We start from the raw sequence: 23,715 nt of genomic DNA on the forward strand, positions 1-23,715 counted from the left end.
CCTCTGTCTTCTCCATGTGGCACTGTTGTTTACTTATGCTACACAGAGGATTAGTTCAAAATAGGTTGTGGATGATGTTTGTGAACTATCTAGGGGAAGAGAGAACCAAAGTCCAGTTGATGCAGAGGTAATCAATCTACTGTCTAGATCCCTTGTCCCTCCCATCTTCCCAGCATATAAGTACTTCAGGCTGGCCCCAGTGCAGCAGAATCAGCAGAGGAAAGCCAAGAAGAAGGTCACACACATAGCTGGAGGGAGATCACAGAATAGTAAAGTGCTGATAGACAAACAGGAATGGACCTGGTTTCACCTCTGTCACTGGAAACCTGGCTCCTCCTGGCAATCATCCTGGTGCTCCTCTACCGGTGAGTGACCTGCACAGTTTATTCCTCTACCATGTCTTGAGGATCGGGGTGATAATCAGACCTCTATTCTGTTATTATTGGGAGGATCAAAATGATAACAGGACAGGGCTGGAGACATGAAGGCTCTGTGGTTAAGGGCAGTGGCTGATCTTTAAGTGGTTACAAGTATGTACCCCACCTGTACCTGGAGCTTACAATCATCTGTAGCTACAGCTCCATGTTATCTGACACCTTTCACCTGCTTAGTTAGGATGATATTAAAAGTGATGGTTTTGTAACCTGGCTAACTTCTAAATAATCAAGACAGAGACCTGTTGTATTTATTAGCAAACTTTTAAGACTATAACTGGGCAGGATCTTAGCTCTTCTAACTCATAAAGCTATCTACATCCCAGCCATAGGCCTCAATTTACTTGCAGTTTGATTTTTCTTGACCTGCTCTTTTCCACATGTGTTTTCATTGTGAGCTCCATTGGTGACTCCTTCTGATGACTCACCTCAATGTGACCTTCTTCCTCTACCTTGCTGGTGGCTTTTCTTCTCCTGAACCATCACCTGCATTGTGGCCAACAACTCTGTCTCCTGACCAGTCATTTTTTTTTCAATTTTTATTAACCAAGCAGAGACTTGGGAGTATACATTGATACAGGAGAGTTTTCAATAATGATGACATTGCCAATGTCTGGCTTGTATTAATGTCTCAGGGTTCAGAAACCATCCTTTGAATGCACAGGGCATAAGAACTTTCTCCAAGAGATGGCAGATAGTGACATTAACTCTTGCAAAAAGTTTTTATGTATCGGTATTTATGTGTGTGTATGTGTGTGTTTGTGTGTTTTTGTGCATGTGTGTGTGTGTGTGTGTGTGTGTGTGTGTGTGTGTGTGTGTGTGTGTTTGTGTAGATCAGAGGACAAATTTTCAGAGTCAGTTCCTTCCTATCATGTGGATCCTGAAGACAAAACTCTTATTATTAACATTAGCAGCCAGTGCCATTACTTGTGGAATAATCTCAAAGGCTCAAATGAAATGATGACAGAGTTAATATTTCATATTAATGTTTTGGCAATATTGGGGCTCATGCTAGAGCCTATGTATGCTAGACAAACTATTTTATTCTGAGTTAAAGCCCAAGTGGTACTTATTAAATTTCATACTGAGGTTATGGTGATCTGCTGGGCACCTCATCCTCACCCTACTTCCACTTACTTTTTTGAGGTTTATTACAAAAGTATGGGGTTTTCTATGTCCAACCATAGTTTGTATAATGACACAGAGAATTTCATATTTTTTAAAAGCTTCAGTAACTAAGTTGACATATTCTTAGCTATTCTAAACTCACTATGCTGGCCTGGCCTATGTCCCAATCATGTCGTCTATTACATGCCATTGTAGCCTTGCCCTGACATCTCCTTCTTTATTGTGTCCCCAGGTCCCACCCTAGACTCTCTCCCTGTCTCTTGTCAGAAAAGTCCCACCTTTTCATCTCCCATTCAGCTATAGGTTGTTATACCCTTGGTTTAACCAATCAGAAGATGGTGGAGAACAATATTTTACAAAAACTGACTCAGATGATGCTTCATAATAACAAAAATACAAAAGTCTGATCCAGAGTTCTGTAGCTAGATTTGTGGATAAGAAATCCACAATTGAATACACACAACAGAAAATTGTTCCCCAGTAGTTTACTGATAAGGCTTAGACTAAGTATGACTTGACTTTGTTTCTTTCTAAATCTATGCGAAATCAGCTGACTTGCTTGTCAGCAATGGGCACATATTCACACTGGCCTCTCACCATTCCCAAAGCTCTCTGGTAACTGGCAGGTCAGGCACGTGGTTGGTTTATTTCAATTTTTGATGATGGTCTCGCTTCTCTCTCCTCTTGGGTGTGTGTGTGTGTGTGTGTGTGTGTGTGTGTGTGTGTTACTTTTGGCCACAAATCTTTCTGTTTCCCTTTATAGATATGGGACCCATAAACATGGAATTTTTAAAAAACAGGGAATTCCTGGGCCAACACCTCTGCCTTTTTTAGGCACTTTGCTGAATTACTACAAGGTTAGTGTTGACTGAGTTTTTTAAATATGGCTTCTGCTTGTGGTAAATTATGTCTTTGTTCTATTAAATGCTCTTTATGAGGAAACTCTGAGATGTGAGGCCCCATACTGTGTGTTCTCTTGATTCTTGAGAATATTTGTGAGTACCTTGGAGGCAGTATTGCCAACTTAAAACTTCACAGTATGTTTGTATGTGTACATATTTTTGTAGAGTGTATCCAGGCATTTGCATGTGTGTGAGTTCCCATATGTGTATGCAGGGGCATATACATGTGTACATTTGTGTATGTGGTTGTGGAAGTCAGAGGAGGACACTCGGTATCTTCCTGATTGCACTGCATGTTGACCTTTGAGGCAGTCTCTCACTTTTACCTGGCTTTCTCTGTCTTGACTAGTTTAGCCATTCAGCTTTCTCCTGGGGTTCCTTGTCTATGAGTCTTATGAGCTGGTTCTGTTACCTCCTGACAGTCATTTACACAGATCCTGGGAACTAAAATTCTTGTTTTCATAGAGTGGTTTTCTCACTAAAGCATCTTCCTAGCTCCCATTTCATATATTTGAATTCTTTGCTTAATGACTGAACCCATGAAGCTTTTCCTATGACGTTAGACTCTGCTTGTACTCTTGTGGCATATTTGGGTTCTTTAGAACTAGAGGATTTACTTTCTCTCTTTCTTTAGAGACTAGGGTCCTTCTTAAAGATTGACTCATTTAGAAAGACTTTATTTGTATAAGGTAGAATGTGTGTGATTTTGTATGTGAACGCAGGACCTATGGAGGATAGAAGACGGTGATGGATTCCCTGGAGCTAGAGTTAGAGATGCATTTGAGATAGAGGATGTGGGTTCTGGAAATGGAACTTGGAACCTCTGCAAAGTCAATCACCACTATAGGCCTAGTGACATTTTTTAGGTTTTTTTTTCTTTCTCTTCTTTAGTTTTTTTTTTTTTTTTTTTTTTTTTTTTTGGTGGTGAGGGTGAGATGCAAGCCATTATATGTTAGGCAAATAGCTCTAATGTTGGTATTGAATTGTACCTACAGCTGCCTCTTTTTTTTAAAAGGCACCAGTCTTATCCATAAGTATGAGTGCAAGTGAGAATATCTGAGACGGGATGATGCTTGTCATCCATCTATGTAATGTTGGGGTTCTTTTCTTTATTATTTTTCTTATAAAATTTTGTTGCAAGGTAGGCAACTAGGGAAATAATGATTTAAAAAAGGAAAATTAGTAATGAGAATGTAATGTGCCATATAGTCTCTAAGTCTAGGTGAACCATTTGTGACTAACCTGCTTTGATACCTGGCCATGGTCCTTCCCCCAGACAGACATTCCCAAGCTCAGTACAGAGGGCGAGTGGCAGAGTTTGTGTTTCTATCTGCTCAGGATTTTCTTCCTACAGGATCTGTGCTTCCTTGGAAATTCTTTCAAACAATTCTGTTTGTTATTATTATTATCATCACTACTTCTGTGTTTATGTGATATGTATGTTATTTCTGTGTACAGATGCGTACAGATGTGTGTTTGTGAGTTATGTTGTGTCTGTGTACATGTGTGTGGCATGCAGAGGACACAGGAAGATGTCACGTATCCTGTTCTCTCACACTTTACCCACTTAACATTTTTGCTCATCACATGTTAAACATTTCTGAATAAGAGCTTTTATGTTTCAGAAGCAATAAATCTTACTTCTTCATATCTGAGAGTTCTATGTTGGGATTACAGAAAGATCAGAATGTATAGGGCAATAGTGGATTTCATGCAGTTTCTCTTTCCAGGGTTTATGGAAATTTGACATGGAATGCTATAAAAAGTATGGGAAAATATGGGGGTGAGTATTCTGAAAGTTCAATGGAATTGAATTTGTTTAGGAGGAGGGACTCCACTTGTGCAAGGATTAAAAAATGAAGCCATGTACCTCTCTGTGTAAAGGTGATACCTCATGACATGAAGTGTCAGGGTTCAAAGGTCTAATTGACATGTAAACATTATTCACTGTGGCTTTTGAAAATTTGATGTTCCATGGACTTGAGTTCTTCTTTTCTCCATTAATTATTTATGTGTTCAGCTTACAACATGGTGACTACCTCCCATGCCCTACACACAGTCTCCCTTCCTCCACTGTTTGAGAGTGTGTGACCTCTGGGTATCCTCCTATGCTTACCTTAACATTTACCCACTGTGCCCTTCTAATTTGTTTCTCCTCTGCAACCTCCTTTGCCTGTTACACAATGCATTGCTTTAGTTCTCTCTAATTTGCTTTGGCAAATGTTTTGTCCCATCTCCTTTCCACCCTGCCTCATTTCCCCAGAGAAGCCCACTTTCCTTCACTTTAATGTGGACTTAGTATGTCATTTGACAGCAGGGATCTGGGGGCAGTGAGCCAGCTAAGGGCTTAATAAATGGTTCATGCGTAGCATTAAAAGAAACAGATTCCTCAGTGCATGTACAGACTTTACTGTTGTTTATATTTTATTTTAGATCAACATTTTCAGGGAATGGGGACCTGTGTCCTGGTGCATGCATGTAGGTCAGATGATATTTTGTCAAAGTTAGTTCTCTATTTCTAGGGGACTGAATTCAGTTCATCAGGCTTGGTACAGCTGGCCTCATTTGCTCAGCCTTCTCCTTAGCCCCTGCAAAGGTTTTTGGTAAAACATGCATCAGAAGACATCCTGTTCAAGACAGTTTTCTTTAATTTTTGTAGATTCCAGGGACTGAGCTGACATCTTCATGTGTCTCTAGCTTTAGGCCATTTGGTGTCCTCCCTCCAGGAACTAGCTGTGTGCAAATACTCTGGCAGGGTCAGGATCTCAAAACTCCTGCTGGAATGCTGACAGTCATGCACAAGGCATGTGATGGACTCCCTGCTGCAGTGAATTCAGGAGTACAGAGACAGTCTGTGCAGTCTCCCATTTCCATGCTTTCATTCTCATCTTGTCCTGAATTTCAGACTACCTGACCTGGGAGAACTAGATTCAGGCACTTCAGTTAAATTCTGTGTTTTCATCTCTAAGTATAAAAGCCAGGGCTTGCGTCTTAAGACTGAGCTGCATCCCAACATCAGATATTGACATATTCTACTACTCTTAAGATTAAAATCTTTCTTTTATTTTCAAGTTAGTCTTTCTCTATATGCAGCCCTGGTTATCCTTGACTCACATTATAGGTCAGACTACTCTCCAAGTCACAGAGATCTACCTACCTCTGACTTGAGAACTACAAGCACTCTGAGTGCTTGGATTGAATGATGTCAGCAACTAGCACCTAGGTAGAACAATGTATACATTGATATTTTTCTTTTCAGATTTTATTATTTTTACTTTAATTATTTAACATTAATATTTTGTTATTAAGTCTGTACTTTTAATGCCTTTAATTTTGTTTATATACCTGTGTGTCATTCTGTATATGATTATAAATTATCATGGAGACTAGCGGTATCTGATTTCCCTGGAGCTGGTGTTACAGTTGTTTGTGAGCCATCTTAGGAACCAAAATTGGGTCTTCTGCAAGAGTACTATGTGCTATTAACTGTGGAGCCATCTCTCCAGTCCCTTGCAATATTTCAAAAATGTGAAATCATAGAAAATGGTATACGCAATTTCTTCAAATACGCATGTATACTTAGCAAATTGCCACTTGTTATTTCTTCACTGTGGCACCTTTCACAGATGTTTTGTCTTTAGTGACTCATTTTATGTTGAATGACATTACCTATCATTTTACAAAGACTCCACTGTGTCTGTGATCAGAATCCCTAAGCTGAACTGGGAACCCCTGTGACTGTGAATTGTATAAGCAGATTTAGGGTCCTACAGCAGTAGGATCAAAGTCTGGGTATAGATGTCTATTCAGAACCTAGTTTATCAGCAGTCTTCCCTACACAGGTTGTTTGATGGTCCCACACCTTTGTTTGCCATCACTGACACAGAGATGATCAATAATGTGCTAGTGAAGGAATGCTATTCTGTCTTCACAAACCGGCAGGTAGGCCACATTCCTTTTTTGTTAATTGATTGATTAATTGATTAATTAATTACTAATTATACTTCCTAATTAGAGCTCCCCTCCTTCCTTTTTTTCCAGTCTCACCCTTCCCAATTCCTTTTCCATAGCCCTGTCCCCTTCACTCAGAGTAGCAGAAGTTCCCTCTTGTGAATTACCTTGCCCTGGGACATCCAGGAGCATCAGGATAAAGAGATCCTCCCAAGATCCAACCAGGCAATCTAGTTAGGGAAAGGAGATCATATATCAGGCAACCAACTCATAGACAGCCCCAGCTTCAACTGTTATTGGCCCCCACATGAAGAGCAAGCTTTACTTCTGCTACAAATGTGCAGGGAGGCTATGTCCCGTCCCTGTAATCATTTTGGTTGGTGGCCTAGACTCTGTGAGCCCACATGGTTCCCTGTACCTGACACTGTGGATCTTCTTGTGGTGTGTTTGAACGGCCTGGGTTAATTAATCCTACCTCCAACTCTTCCACATGACTCACCAAGTTCTGCCCAATTTTTGGCTGAGTCTTTTCACCTATTTCTCTCTGCTGCTCTATGAATCCTCTCACGACTTAGTTATGCTATTTTTGAAAGCATAGCAGAGTATCATTTATAGTGTCTCTCACTGTATGGTTCTCACATTTGGTCAGTCATTAGTTTGTTATTTACTCATTTTTATCTCTGCACATTTCTTAGCAAGGCAGTTTTTGGGTGGATGGTTTTTCCTGTGGAATGATGTGACCTCTCCATCCTCTGGAAGTTCTGCCTCCCCATAGAAGGTGGCCACTTGAGTCTCCATGTTCACAGTTATTAGGAGTATCCGCTGGTCTGTCCTGTGTCCCTGTAATGGTGATTCTGCCTCTTTCTCATCTGTCTCCCAAGACCCTGAATCCCAATAGTTCTGCCTCTGTCTGTCCTGTTCAGACATTGGCTGTTGCTATATTTATTTACCAACTGAAGCCAACTTTTGGCAGGGTCCCTTGTTTTCTTTTGTTCAGACACTCCTAAGCAGTTTTTTTGGATGAAATTTAACTTTATAACACAAAGAACAATAGGCTAAACTTATAACATAGTGGAATAATCTTTAAAATCCTTGAAGCATTTCTATCTGCTTCTAGATCTTCCTGTGTAAACAGAAAAATTCCAGGGTTGTTTGGTAGAAACTTCAGCCACACCACAGCCTTCTAGATTCACAGAGAGACCTTGTTTATAAATTTAAATATAGAGTTATTGAGAATGATACCTGACCTTTGTTCTCACATGAACACACATCAGTATGTGTACCAGTATTCATGTACACACACACACAAACACACACACACACACACAGACAGACATACATAGACACACAGACAGACAGTAAACAGACAGAAAGAAACAGAGCATATAAAGACATCCTTTTCACATTGCTCATGTAAATACAGGACATACAGATCTGGAGACCTTGCCACATGCATTGTTTACTTTCTATATATCTCCAAGAAAATACCATCTGCACAGCTCTGGAGATCAACCAAGTCTTGTTCTCATCTTCTTCTCCACCCCTGGACCTAGTTTTCCACCCATAGACATATTTACATTTAAAGGGATCCTGGAATATATAGACTTTGAACTACAATTGGCAGTTGACCATGCACCTGATATTTCATAGGCTGGTTTTTTGTTTCTATTATGTTTTGACTCTAGGATTTTGGCCCAATAGGGATTATGAGAAAAGCCATCTTCTTCTCTAAGGATGAGGAGTGGAAGAGATACCGAGCCTTGCTGTCCCCCACGTTCACCAGTGGAAAACTCAAGGAGGTGCGTGAAAGTTTTTTTATCTCCAGCCTGTGGGACTGGGGTCCCCATCCTAACTATGAATGATTTTCTCTTTTGTTTAGATGTTCCCCATCATAGAACAGTATGGAGACATTTTGGTAAAGTACTTGAGGCAAGAGGCAGAGAAAGGCAAGCCTGTCCATATGAAAGAGTGAGTGCTGGTCCATCACTGTGATCCTGGGAGAGGAAGGGGTACTGAGGTGCAGGGTCATCTTTCTAGCATTCACATGAGCCAGCTGCTTGTCTTTGCCCCTTTAGTCATTAGATGACATTAAGTACAGTTTAAAAAGAAGAAATATGGCAGCATGAAGTTTGCAGTGATAAAGTGTGGGTAGGTTGGGAAGGGCTTGGTCCACACTGAGGTGCCATTGTTTGTCTCCTGAGAATAAGAATACTTTCCCGATACTGATGCATGTGTTAAATTTCCACGCCTCTCTCTTCTTAGAGTGTTAGGTGCCTACAGCATGGATGTGATCACCAGCATATCATTTGGAGTGGACATCAATTCTCTCAACAACCCTAATCATCCTTTTGTGGAGAAAGCCAAGAAGCTCTTAAGATTAGATTTTTTTGATCCATTGTTATTTACAGTAGGTGTGTAGATGATTCTTCTTCGTGTGTTCCACTGCTCTTGTCTGTGGCCATGTTTGTCAATTCTGCCATTCTCTTCATTATTTCCCTCAAATGAATGGCTCTAGTGTTATGTAGTTCACCAGCCATGTTATTCATCTCCTAAAGGCACAGTTCAGTGTTTCAGGGCATCACAATTATGTTGCCTGCTTACTTCTGTTTGTTGATTCTGGATCTTTGAAACTATTTGAAGAGAAATTGGGGAAGAGCTTGGAACACATAGGCATGGGTGAAATTTTTCTGAAGTGAACACCAATGGCTTATGTTCTAAGATCCACAATCTGGTTTTATGTGTAGGTGTTTATCTACTTGAACTCTAGTTTTTTCCAAGGTTGTGAGAATGGATGGCTTGTATCATGCTGCATGATGCTGTCAGTTGAACCATCACCATTTGTTGAAGAGGCTGTTCTTTTTATACAGAATGTTTTTAGTTTCTTTGTCAAAGATCAAGTGAACATAGGTATGTGGGTTCATTTCTGGGACTTCAGTTTTGTTCCACTGATCTACCCTCCTGCCTCTCTACAAATGCTATGCATTTTTCCCCAAGAATTATCTCTAATACAGTTTGAAGTTATGGAAGGTGATTTATTCAGAGTTCTTTTATTGTTGAGATCAATTTTAATTTTCCTAGATGTTTTGTAATTCCAAATGAATTCGCAAATTGCTCTTTTTAGATCTATGAAAAATTGAGTTAGAATTTTCATGAGGATTGCAGTGAATCTGTAGATTGCTTTTAGAAGATGGGCATTTTTCAATATTTATATATTTCAATCCATGAGCATGGGACATCTTTCCATTTTCTGAGATCTTCAATTTCCTTCTTCAGAGTCTTGAATTACTTGTCATATAGATCTTTTGCTTGCTCAGTTAAGGTCACACAAAGGTATTTCATATTATTTGTGACTATTGTGAAATGTATTGATTCTGTAATTTCTTTCTCAGCATATTTATCTTTTGAGTAGAGGTAGGCTACTAATTGATTTGAGTTAATTTTATATCCAGCCACTGTGCTGAAATTGTTTATCAGCTGTAGGAGTTCTCTGGTGGAAATTTTGAGGTCTATCATACTATCTGCAAATAGTAATATTTTGACTTCTTTCTTTCCGGTTTGTATCCCTTTGAAGAAAGCCTTAGTTCATGGTGACTTAATAGAATGCATGGGAGTATTTTCATCTTCTTATATCTGTTGAGACCTCCTTTATGGCTAATTATAGGATCTGTTTTGGAGAAGTTACCATGAGGTGTTGAAAAGGATGAATATTCTTTTTGCTTTAGAATGAAATGTTCTATAGATGTCTGTTAAACACATTTGGTTCATGTCCTATGTTATTTTCACTGAGCCTCTGTTCAGTTTCAGCTTCCGTGATCTGTCCTTTGATGAGAGTAGGGCTTTAAAGTCTCCCACTATTATTTTGTGGGGTGCATTATTTGTTTTGAGCTTCATTAATTTTTTTTTATGAATGTTGGTGTCCTTACATTTGGAGCATAAATGTTCAGGATTGAGAGTTGATCTTGATAGACTTTTATTTGATTAGGAAAAGTGTCCTTTCTTATCATTTTTGATCACTTTTTGTTGAAAATCAATTTTATTCGATATTAGAATGGCTACTCCCGCTTTTTTTGGGGACCATTTGCTTGTGAAGTTTTTTCCTTGCCTTTTTCTCTGAGTTTATATCTGCCCATTTTGTTGGAATGAATTTCCTGTATGAATCATAATTCTTGATCCCTTTTACATGTCCATTTTGGTAGTCTATGTCTTTTTATTGGGGATACTAAGGAATAAGCATTGTTGTTTCCTGTTATTTTTGTTGTTAAGGTATAATTATGTTTGTGTGTTTTTATTTTGTTTTTGTTGCAAGAAGATTATTTTCTTGCTTTCCTAGGATGTAGTTTCCCTCCTTATGTTGGAACTTTTCATCTATCATTCTTTCTCTGGGTTGGTTTGTGAACAGATACTGTGTAAATTTGGTTTTGTCCTGAAATATTTTGGTTCCTCCATCTATGGTAATTGAGAGATTTGGTGGATAAAATATCCTGGGCTGGCATTTGTGTTCTCTTAGGCTATGTGTGACATCTGTCCCAGATCCTCTAGCATTCATTGTCTTTGTTGAGAAGTCTGGTGCAAGTATGATTGGTCTGCCTTTATATGTTACATGTTTTTCCCCCCTCACTATCCTTAGTATTTATCCTTTGTTTTGAATATTCAATGTTTTGACTATTATGTGTCAGAAGGAGTTTCATTTTTTGGTCTAATCTATTTGGAGTTCTGTAGGCTTCTTCTATTTTCATGGTCATTTATTCTTCAGATTAGGCAGTTTTTCTTCTATTAATTTGTTGAAGATATTTAGTGGGCCTTTTAGTTGGGAATCTTCTCTCTCCCTTAGAATTGGTCTCTCATTGTGTCCTGGATATTTTGGGTATTTTGGGCTAGAAGCCTTTTGATTTTTGTATTTTCCCAGATGAGTCAATGTTTTCTATATTATATTTTTGGCCTGAGATCCCCTCTTTTATCTCTTGTATTCTGTTGGTGATGCTTGTATCTTTGACTCCTGATCTCATTTTTGGGTTTTCTATCTCTAGGGATTTTTTTGTGTGATTTCTTTATTGTTTCTATTCATGTTTTCAATTCCTTCACCAGTTTGGTTGTGTTTTTTTAGCTCTTTAAATTATTATTGTGTTTTATCTTTAAGGGCTTCTACTTTTTTATGTGTGTTCCTTTGTAATTCTTTAAGGGAATATTTATGCACTTCTCTAGCAACTCCATTATCATCATGATTTTAAGTATATATCTTCTTTTTTATGGTGTGTTGGAATATCTGCTGCTCCCTGTCGCCTGAGAATTGGCTTCTGAAGTTGTCTGGTTGCCTTGGTTTCCATTGCTTAGGTTATTGTGCTTCCCTCTTGCTATCTTGTTATCTGTGATGTTAGGTGATCCTGTTGTCTCTGACTAGAGCTTGTCTCTCTTGTGGGTCTGTGGGCCTGTGGGCTCAGTAGGGAGATGGCTCCTTGGTGTTCATTTTCTAAGGGCAGGCAGTGAGTTCTGATGGCTTTGGTCTAGCTTTGTTTCTGGCCTGAACATACAGTTCCGAGTCAGTACAGCACAATACCTGTGCCCTGTGAGTTCCTGAAAGTCTCTCCCTAGATAGTCATTGGGGAGGAATTGGAAGCCCACTCGTGGATCAGGTAAGAGAGTGATTCTGAAGCTCTTTGGGTGCTTAGCAGTCTGTGACCAGTCCCTGAGTCTGATGGCTGTGACCCAGTTCTGTCTCTGCATTCCAAAGTTCCAAAGTCTCTGCATTCAACGTTCCATTGTTCTAAAGCAGTGTCTCAGTCTGAGTCATCGGAATGTGCCAAAACTTCTTCCTGCTTTTTGTCCACCTTTCTTTATGCTGGGGTTTCTTTCTTTTGGGGGTAGGTTTGAGACAGTATTTCTTTGTGTAACCTTGGCTGTTTTGTGTGTGCCTGGATGATTTTGGTGTTTGTGTGGCACGTGAAGATCGGAGCACAAATTTCCTTTCACAGAATGGGATTCAAAGATCATACTCAATTTTGTAGGCTTAAATGCAGAATGTTTAGCTATTGAGCCATTGTAATGTCTCTGGCATTTTATTTGTGAATTCAGATGGAATACAAGAACATAGTAAAACTTAAGAGCCAGGTTGCAAATTTGCCTACATCAAAGTGTGAAAGCAGTAGTATAGCACTGACCCAGAGTGAGCAGGGTCAGGAAGAGATGGTGTTTTGTTGAGACACTGGTGACTTATTTTTGGGTATGCTTAATGTTTTTTAAAAAAATTATACTTTCATTTTTATTAAAACTTACCTTTTTTCCCAGTACTTTTTCCATTCCTCACACCAATATATGAGATATTAAATATCAACAAGGCCTCAAAGAATTCAGTCGAATTTTTCAAAAACTTTGTGTACAGAATGAAGGAAACCCGCCTGGATTCTAAACAGAAGGTAATAAGGGTGGTTTCATGATAGGTTGACAGTTTGATAAGATGTTGGGCTGTGAACATTTGAGCTGTGTGCTAATGGTAGGTAGAAAAGTGTAAATTTACACACACAGAGAAAGAATATTTATATTTTCTTGGGGTGAAGAAGTTTAATTTTAAAAAATTGATTGATAATAAGCCAGAAACTAACAAGTAGCAACAGGAATGAAAATTACAATGAATTGATATGGTAAAAGACCTGAACAGGATCAAGACTGTCAAGTTTCAGCACAGATGGGCCAGGACATTGCCAAGCTCTGTCCATTGTTGAGGAACAATTGGCACTTGATGGCTGTGGAGAGAGGGTGGGGACACTGGTAGGTTTTTCATGTGGCAGTATGTGGCCTCACTGCCATGCATATGTGGTCATCATTACCTGGACTCTGTGACTAATGAAGAAGTTCGCATTGACTGTGGAGGAAAAAATATTTTATCGGAGGAATGTGTGTGGTGGAGATGATCATATTTGATTGTGTACATAAACAGAACTTTCAAATGCCAAATACAAATTATTAAAAAGGAAACACTCCTTTCTTCCCTCTCAAAAATAATTTCATAGTATAAAAGTGAGTGTTTAAGTTTTTATCTATCCTAATTCACTGTAAATGTGGTTGACATGGAAGCCAATTCTTTCTAATTTACCCACTCTTGCTTTTGATCCCTGATTCGAACAATCATATCCACAGTTTTGAATTTGAGGGAACAATTTCCTCAAAATTAGAGAATTAAGGTTTTGTACTCCTGATCCCTTTCTGACCTCTGACCTTACCATTGACCTTGCATTTTTTGCAACTTTTCTTTCTGCTTTCAGCACCGAGTAGATCTTCTTCAGTTGATGATGAACACTCATAGTAACCCCAAAGACAAAGAGTCTCATAAACGTAAGCATGCCATTCCTTGTTTATGGACAAGGAAGCTCTCTGGGAGTGTGCGGGTTGGTGAGAATATATATAGTGAGGCTTTTCTAGGCAGAAAGATACCTCTGCTTCACTGTGGAAAGACACATGTGGCTTTCATCAACAAAGAATTTTCTGAACTCCCAAATAGAGTCCAGCTAATGATGACCACATAAGAATGGCTGTGGTTCCATCCACTGCCACATGAGGAATGTACCAGTGTCCACACACTCACTACACACTTATTACCTGCCAATTGTTCCTCAGCAAAGGCCAGAGATTGGAGTGTTCCTGCCCCATCTGTGCTGGGAATTTTGACAGTCTTGATCTTGTTCAGGTCATGTATCATGAGCAAAAGTTTACTTCTAAGAAGAAGCATGGCCATAATGCAACTCTCCAGTTGTCTGTTTTTACACGGGTGTGCAGAGGTACTGTTTGTATTTTATTTTTACCACAAAGTCTCAGAGCTCTGTCTAGACATCTGTGTATAAACAAGAAGTCATGGGACATGTACCCAAATAGTGCTGAGGCTCTGTGGGAACCCCCTAGTGAACTGTTGTTTTGTGCCTAATTCATGGTAAAGATTTACTTTTACTTTGTGTGATGTATAAGTACCTTATGGGAAAAACATATTTGAATAAATGCACTGGTCGTCTTCATTCTTTTATGTACTTAAGAATCACTCATATTTGTGCTGTGCTGGAGCATGATTTTAATCCTAGCACTTGGGAGGCAGAAATAGGTAGATCTCAGTGAGTTCAAGGGCAGCCAAGTCTAAACAATGGATGCCAGAAGAGGCAGGGCACCAGAGAACAATCTTGTCTTCAAAAATCATCAAAAACACTTAATGGTTATTTTTTGTAGTACACACATATGCAGGAGTATGTGTACATCTGCACCTCTAGCTGAGTGTACAGATAACAGATAAAGGCACCCAGTGTCTTGCTCAATCCCTCTCTGTCTTCTTTCCTTGAGACAGGTTATTTTATTATACCTGGAGCCAAGCCTGCAGCCAGGAGGTCCCAAAAATCCACAGTGTTATGGCTATATGTGTGTTCTGCCCCACCAGGCATTTACAAGGGGACTAAAGAGTCAAACTCAGGTCCTCATGGTTGTGCAAGAAGCCCTCATCATCTGAGCCATCTCACTGGCCTTCCATCTATGTTTAAATTTTAATTTGAAGCCATTATTACTATCATGGTTGCAATCTGCTGGCATTCCAGTTTCAGACTTTATTGTACATGTGTGTAGGGCTTGGTGCATTGCTTCACAGTCCATCTGAAGAAGTGCAGTTTCACAGGGCTGATCTGAGTGTCTTGGACTTTGCCTTTTTCAGCCTGGTGCACAGGAGTTTACTGGGAAACATGGGGAAAAAATTCCAGCAGGGCACTGATGTAGATCTTGGGTTGTGAGCTCTGACAGTTCAGTGTACAGTGGGGCGCTGAGATTGAATCCCTGATGGTCGGGCCTGCTTACTGCGAACTGGCTCACATAAACAATAGAGATTCAGTGATAATGGTCTTGATTAGAATGTCCAGTGAGGACAAAAGAAGCCAAGATCAAAGTGAAGGTTTCAACATGTGTGCTTTATTTTCCCCCTTCTCTCTTTTTTGTTTTGTCCTTTTTAAACAACCTGGGATCCAACCACCTGCTTCCCATTTGTTTGCCTCTGACATTGGCCATAGTTTTTTTTGAGTGCTAAGTGTGTGTAAAGAGGAGGGACTATGGCAGTGGCTGATCTGGCTAGAGTCTACATCATCTTCTTCTGTGTAGGCAGGTCTTGCAGCGTGGCTAGACTTTTGTATGGCTTCCCCACTGGGGTGATGTTCAGGCAGAGAGGGCTCACAATCCGGGACTTCAGAAAACACCTATCATTTCATGATTACTTTCATAATCAATATCAGGGCTTCAACTGATCTCAACCGAATTTTGCCTCTAGTACTGGCTATCTTCCCCACACACCTGTGCATCAGTACCTAATGGAAAAAGAACATTTTATTCTTACCTAATCGATTATATCCTATACCCACACATGCTTATATGTAGCAGTATGATCTTTTGAATTCCTCCATTTATTGTTTAAAAGTCACCAAGTACTCTGTGTTTCAAGTCCTCTTCTCTTTGCCCACTTGAAACAATTTTACGCCATTAACTAACTTCATCTACTAGATCTCCTCACTCTTTTGCCATAAGGACCATGTAGCCTTGGTTGACCCACATTCACAATGTTCCTGAGAATGACTTTTAACTCCTGAGACTATGGGCTTTTGCCATCATGAAGTAGAGTTTTCACAGAACTGTTGTCTCTGCCTGAATGTGGAGTGATGGCCCCTTAGCTTTGATTCTGTTAGTGATCCTCATCTGAGAGTTCATTGTGTTCTTTGATGTATCCTGAGAGACTTTTATAACTTATTGTGTAGAAATGCTTCACAAAAGGAAGCCTCATATGGCATAGAATTGTTTAGATGATGCTTTTTTGAAGACAAGTCCTTTGTCAGACATGAGTTTTTGCTATGTGGAAATTGACCTGCTGAGGGTGCCTTCTGTGTAACAATAAAAGTAGCTTCTAAGCAGCTGTCCATGTTTAGTCCTTGAGGAGATGATCTGCTTGATGCTTAGAAGCCAAATTCGTCCAGCACTGGCTCTCTTTTTTCCAGTCAATCTTCCAGTGTAACACAAAACACAAACATAACCATGTCTGGTGCATAAAGCGCCGAGGACTGGACACAAGACTTCAAACACCATCCCCGTAGTTACTGAGCTTCATATCTTCAGGACATCTTTCTCATTTTTGATTGCTAAAATAAATTTTATTTTTTAAAATAGCCACTGATTGTGAGTTTATAGTCTACTTTCAGTTTAGTTTGAAGAACTTACACTAATTGGGAGAAAGAATTTATTAACAACATAATCACAGCATTCATGGAAGCTGATGTACAACTGACTGTAACTCTATCTCTGTGGCCTACAGTGCCATCTGCTGGCCTCCATTTACACACACATGGCACCCTACACACACATGGCACTTACTTCCAGATACAGAAATACCTATAATTAAAATAAATTTTACAAACAGGAAAGACCATGTCTTGTAGCTGCCCACTGGGATGATGAGGGACAACAAAAACTCTGGGACAACCTGCCTGAAGTCTTCTCCTTTTCTGGATATTTCATGAGGCTGTCACAATGAAGATAGTCTCAGAGTTACTGAATGATATCTCTATATCCTCTCTAGGAACATAGGGGCTGATTTGATTTTCTTCTTGATCTCCTCTGTGATGGTCCATTCTGACCTGGCTTACCTGAGATGTTTTCTTACTTCCAGCCTTGACTGACATAGAGATCACAGCCCAGTCAATTTCGTTTATTTTTGCTGGCTATGAAACCACCAGTGTCACACTTTCCTTTGTCCTGTATTCCCTGGCCACACACCCTGACATCCAGAAGAAACTGCAGGAGGAGATTGACAGGGCTCTGCCCAATAAGGTGAGAGGATAGTCTAGGAGGAAAAAGGAATATTCCTCAACAAAGACACATTTATGTCACCCACAGTGTTGTGCATGTGTATGTGAGTGAGTGAGTGAGAGATGGGTGGATGTTGGGAAGAGGAGAAAAAGAAAAAGAGAGAAAAAGAGATAGAGAGTGTATGTTATTAAGGGTTAGTGTGTGTATGTTGTTTATGTGGGTATGTATATATTTTGCTGAATGTGTGTGTTTGTAAATTTGTGTGTGAGTGTACACAAGTACTCACATCACTGAGCCATCTTTCAAATCAGGTGTTTTTTTTTTACATATTTGTATGTATGTATGTATGTATGTATGCATGCATGTATGAATGTATAAATGTATGTATGTACATACATACATATTTATATATATGAGCTTATATATGTGTGTGGGCACTAGTGCTGCAGCATGTATGTGGATGTCAGAGGACAATCTGAAGGTATTTGTTCTTTCTACTACATGTGTTTTAAAAGTCCAAATGAGTTCAGGAGGCTCAATTGCATGAGGCTTTGCTCAATGAGCTGATTCTGCAGCTTTAATAATTTGTAACAAGGGAACAAACACAGTTTTTTCCCCAGCTCAATTTAGAAATTATCATAAAAAGTCCACAGTAAAAGATATGTGCACTAAATCTTATCATAGAAACAGAAGGTTTTTGGGACAAGGGTTGGGCCTGATGTGTCTGTAATCTAGGACCACAGAATAATAAGCAAGCAACATATACACAACCTGTGTGATGCTGATATGCATTTATCAAACAGCTGTCCACATGACTCAAAGATACTTCTAATATCTGTGTCCCAGATGTGTACTCAGAAAGTGTAGCCTTTGCCCTGTTCAAGTTGCATATTTGACTCAGCTCTGTGCCATGATTCTCCATATTTATCATTACAATCATTACAAGAAACCAATGTGAAATCCTGAGCCATTCTTCTCCCTCCCTTCCTCCCACCCTTCTTCCCTCCCTCCCTCTCTTCGTCTCTGTCTCTATCTCTGTCTCTGTCTCTGTCTCTCTCTCTCTCTCTCTCTCTCTCTGTGTGTGTGTGTGTGTTTGTGTGTATGTGTGTATTTGAATGGATGTATGAAAATGTGTGCACAGATGTGTGTATGTATGTGTGTATAGGTCATAGACATACATTGCATATATTTCTAAATCACAGTCCAACATATTTTATGATACAGGCTCTTTTACCAAACCTGGAACTTATTGATTGGGTTACATTGTGTAGCCAGTGAGCACCAGGCATGCACTGTCTCAGTCTACCTGCTACTTGTATTGTAATTTGGTGCCACTCTATCCGTCTTTGTAAATGGTTTGTATGTGAACTCTCATCCTCAGGTTTACATTGTAGACTTTTCACTATATGATCATCTTTCAGGCACCAAGGGATATTTATTCCACTTTGTAAGGAGCTTGAGAGGTGCCACAATGTTTAAGAGCACTCCCTACTCTTCCATAGGATTTATCCGTATTTGGATCCCATCATGAAAATGCCTATTCTCTCTGTTTCGGGTGGTCTGATGCCCTATTTTGGCTTCTGTGGGCGTTGTTCTAATGTGGTGTATATGAACATGTGCAAGCAAAACACCTACACATGCAAAATAAAACAAATTTATAAACTCTTTAGAATGTATTGTCAGTACTAACTAACGCCCTTTGAGCTGTCAAACTTGAGTTTGGGAGAATTCAATACTAGACACAGTTGAAAGTTAATCTAAAATCTCAGCTGAAATCTTGTTATTTCTTCCCAGGCACCTCCCACCTATGATATTGTGATGGAGATAGAGTACCTGGATATGGTGGTGAATGAAACCCTCAGATTGTATCCAATTGGTAATAGACTTGAGAGAGTCTGTAAAAAAGATGTTGAAATCCATGGTGTGTGTATCCCTAAAGGGTCAACAGTGATGATTCCATTATATGCTCTTCACCATGACCCACAGCACTGGCCTGAACCTGAGGAATTTTACCCCGAAAGGTACCAAAACCCCAGGAGCAGAAACTGGCTCTCACTATGCAGACCTGTGTATGCTATGATTCTCTTATAGGATGATGAATTAGGTGTGCTTTGCATCCATTCTCATTCTGTGAGAAGAATGACAGAGAAAGGGAAAAAAAGAGAGTAGAGATGGAGTGAAACGGGAAGAAAATAAGACCATTTAAACAAAGAATATTTCCCCCTTCTTTCTAAAATAGTTAATAACCTACTGAAATGTGAGTCAGGAAGCCACTTTTTATGTAGCAAAAGTGAAATGTGCTTTTCAGAGTTGAAACACAACATTATCCCAGAGAGTTTTTAGTGTTTAAAGATGTACTAGCTTTCTAGCTCTTTTTTATTTTTTGACACTTGGATGGATAATGAATTCTTTCATTTTCACCTCACATTGTCCTGTCTTTTTTCTCTCTGAACTATGTGGAATCTCTGTCTATCTTCATTTAGACTTCCTCCTGTTTTTATATTTTTTTATCTTTTATTTTTTGTGACTTGTGAGTTTTCTTTGGGTTGCTTGCATAAGTATAGGTGTTTGAGTTAATCTGGAGAATGGTCAAGTTACCAGTGGGCTACACCACTGAAGAAAAGATTCTCCTGTACAGCAAACATTTATTATCAACATCTTTTTAGGGAAGATGAATCTCATGGGCTCCCTTTTGCTCCAATGGTGGATTGATGATGTGTCTCAACTTGTGTAGGTATTAACATATACTTTGAGTCCATGTGGGCACTGTGCACATCATTTCCAAAAGAAAATACTTCACAGTACCAATTTCATGCCTTGATTCCTTAATTTTTCTGCTCCTTCTTTCGTGATCCTCATGTCTCTGCCTCCTTCAGCAAATCCTACTGGTGTGCACCATGACAATCAGCTGCCCCTTCTTTTGTAATGTTTCCTGAGCTTTGGAGGGCTGAGCACTCCACCACCACTTTTTATCACTATGATCTGTCATGACTTTCTCTGTTTACTGTTCAATCTAAAGTGCAATCTAAAGGTTTCCTGACAAACGGTGAGATCAGCAATAATTTTCATGTGTAAAGATATTTAGAAGGCATTTTGGTACCATGTCCACTTAGCAAAATAATTGGCCCTCCATCCAATCAGAAAATGATTTTTTTCACCTCCCTATAAATCCACTATTACACTATTTTGTGTACACAGAAGGATTCATTTTTTAAAAATGCATTTTTCTGATCTCAACTATATAGAGACTCTTAAAAGGGAAGGGGAATTGAAAGGACCTTTAGTGCAAAATTCTCAGAGCCAAATTTCTGCAAGTAGAAGTTCAATGAACCTTTCATGAGCATTCTTTATATATTAGTTAGATGTTAAAAGGAAAATTTACATGTGTAGCTCTTATGAATTTTATCCTCTGTGAACTTATTATCTACTGTTGTGTCTCCAGGTTCAGCAGGGAGAACAAGGGCAGCATTGATCCATATGTATACATGCCATTTGGAAATGGACCCAGGAACTGCATTGGCATGAGGTTTGCTCTCATGAACATGAAACTTGCTCTCACCAAAGTTCTGCAGAACTTCTCCTTCCAGCCTTGTAAGGAAACGCAGGTAAGGAAAGAAACTTTATTAATAGTGTTATATGGGAAGCATTTTTCCAATGGGAGGTTGTGTGTATAAAAATGATTATCCATGTTTGAGGTTTAATAATTTGTTTTCTGGCTAAATAAGTTATGTGTATCTAGGTATTAACTAAAAATACTTTTTTCTACATTATAGAATAGTGTGACATTATTCCATGCATTTTGTTTGAAATTCTAGTCTTGTTCATTTGACATTTGTATATCATTTACCATGCAGTGTTTCATTGGTCATGTTTTCAATATTTTTTGTGTGTTGTACTCTTATTTTATAGCTCACAGAATTCCTCTTGTCACAGCCTTTTCAACCAGTGGATGTATATTAGAATTAGTGAAGAGCTTTAAAACACATACATTGTGTCTAGATGTTTCACAGCTGGCAAAATATCATACACAAATCTCTGGTTCTAATTTCCAGAAGTACATGTAAAAGCATGTTGGCACATACCTGTAATCCTTGCAGTCAGAAGTTATAGGCTAGAGGATTATAATTTCAAAAAATTCTTGGCCACTTAGTGAACTTGAAGCCAACATGGACTTTGTGTCTCAAAAAACTAATCAGAAATGTAAAATGCTTGGTCTTTCTTGATATCCTAATACATCTTACCCATAGTGTAGTTTTAAAACCTAATCTTTCACTTCCCATGTCATGCCAAATATGTAATAATTATTTTAAAAGATGGTTGCTGGTTCTCATGAGATGTCTCAGTCGTTAAGAGCACTTGCTACTCTTTGAAAGGACTTGAGTTTAATTCCTAGTACCCAATGGTAGCTAGTTCCAGGGTCTCTGTTTCCCCACTTCGGCTTCTCTTTAGATTTCCTATTTTGTCAGCTATGCAATGTGCAGGCAAGACACTCTTATATGTAAACTTTAAGTCTTTTAAAAGTTTCATGTTATAATGAGTTTTTACCTTATGGTTCATCTTGGTGATTCCAGCTCATTTCTCAGGAGCTCTGCTCTAGAAAACAGGTATTTGTCATATTTCCACAAATGATGTATCTTTATTCTTCCTCTTATTCTACCCTCATACTTAAAGTTCCTGTTCACTCACCAAATAAATCTTCCTTATAGGTTTATTTCCTTATTTGCTCCATGTTCTAGTTTTGGCCCTGCAGGTTATTTTCATCATGTATGTGTCATTAATACCTCCATGTTTAAAAACTGTTTTTCTCTGTTTTTTGAAGGATAGCTAATCCCATTTGTATATCACCTCATATTATTCTTTCCATAAACTCTAATTTGTTCTTTGAAGAGAGTTTTTGCATTGAAAATATTTCAAAAATGCCTGAAAATGTATTACAGTTATTATTTTTATTCATAAAATAATAATAAAAAATAATAGAATTTATTGAAATATTTGTATGTATCTTTTTGTATACCTCCATCAAAATTTTGTGTACAGTACTTAAAATTATAAAAGAGTTAAATAAGACATTTACAAAAAGCATTTACATTGCATTTTCTGAATAACTTATTCTTGTTTCATGTAAAGGGATGCGTGAATTGTACAGTTCTTGTCTTTTTAGTATGTGTCTTCTTTACATTAATGGGTTCTTATAATGAAACAGATGTATTCATTATTTGATCTGTTCATTAAGACAGTTGTATAGCTTTATCTATACACATCTTCACTTAATATGGTTCTATATGACTAATGCATTTAAATTATGTACAAGGATTTATATAGTAAAACAAGGTTCTATTTTGAGACCCAAAGGCACACCTAGCATGGGGCTGTTTCCCTTTAACTTCCAGTCATTTAAAATTTGACACTTCCCTATCTCCTTGACAAGTTGGTTCTCCTTCCTTTACCTGTGACTGGAAGATTTCTGAATTGGAGGCTTTTCCCATTTATCATTGAAGAGCATGTGACTAAATCATTACTAGAAAATTCTGTAGAATTAGAGTTTCCCATTCATCACATCCTTGAAAGACAAGAATAGATCTCGAAAGGGAAGCAAACTCTCTGTCCTCCTGAAGACTTTCTCTGAATATGTTGAAGTGTAGTGGTGAGATACTATCTGAAGGTTAAGAATTGTTAGTAGAGTTGAGATGTATCCTTTCATGGGTATCTTGAAAGTTTTAAATCCAAAAATAACTTTCCACGAGTTAAAAAATACTATGACATTAAAACTAAGAATAAGGTTAAAACATTAAACTTATGATTTACTCTACATCAGCACAGAGTACAAGTAGTATCAACAAGCATGTGTTTGACTCAGGCCATGAATACAGTAGTTTCTCAATCACCATTTTACCTAATGCATATTTAGATGAAAGCTCTCAACATATAATTGATGCAGCCTTTAGAAAAGGGACAATTAATGTCACACCACACAATATTAAATTCTTCTTTTTTGTTCTGCAAAGCATTATTATCCAAAACACTATTTATTTATTTTATTTATTTATTTATTTATTTATTTATTTATTTATTTATTTATTTATTTATTTACATTTCTTTCCTGGTTCTTGTTGGTTTACTTGCTGCTTCTTAATATTTTTCCCCTATTACAGATACCTGTGATATTAAGCAGACAAATAATTCTTCAACCAGAAAAACCCATTGTTCTAAAGGTTGTGCCACGGGATGCAGTCGTAACTGGAAAATGACTTTCCCTCAAGGACTTCTATTGTGCTCTTCAGAAAGGTGGTGTCTAAGATCACTGAACCTTTTAATTTACCTCCTGAATGAATTCTAGAGAAAAATGGAACTTAAATTGTCTGGTCTTGATATATGGTTAAAGATTCAGAACATCCACTGATTTTTTTTTCAGTGTCTACATAAAGTACCATCTAATATAAAGCAGATGACAAATTAGAGACAGAAGAGATTATTTGCCTTTGCTACTTCTCATG

General features: G+C 38.4%; 1 protein-coding gene across 1 annotated transcript; it reads left to right on the forward strand.

The window, feature by feature from the left end:
* Positions 1–294: 294 nt before the first annotated feature.
* Positions 295–23,469, forward strand: LOC308439274 (cytochrome P450 3A11-like; the record flags this gene model as incomplete). Its single annotated transcript, XM_080941010.1, has 13 exons — positions 295–365; positions 2,326–2,419; positions 4,195–4,247; positions 6,307–6,406; positions 8,101–8,214; positions 8,295–8,383; positions 8,678–8,826; positions 12,698–12,825; positions 13,672–13,741; positions 17,082–17,242; positions 19,016–19,242; positions 20,664–20,826; positions 23,374–23,469. 13 exons carry the CDS (start codon positions 295–297, stop codon positions 23,467–23,469), a joined length of 1,515 nt encoding a protein of 504 aa, XP_080797136.1.
* Positions 23,470–23,715: the final 246 nt, after the last annotated feature.

This window comes from Micromys minutus (genome assembly GCF_963924665.1).
Source record: "Micromys minutus genome assembly, chromosome: 29".
NCBI classification, from domain to species: domain Eukaryota; kingdom Metazoa; phylum Chordata; class Mammalia; order Rodentia; family Muridae; genus Micromys; species Micromys minutus.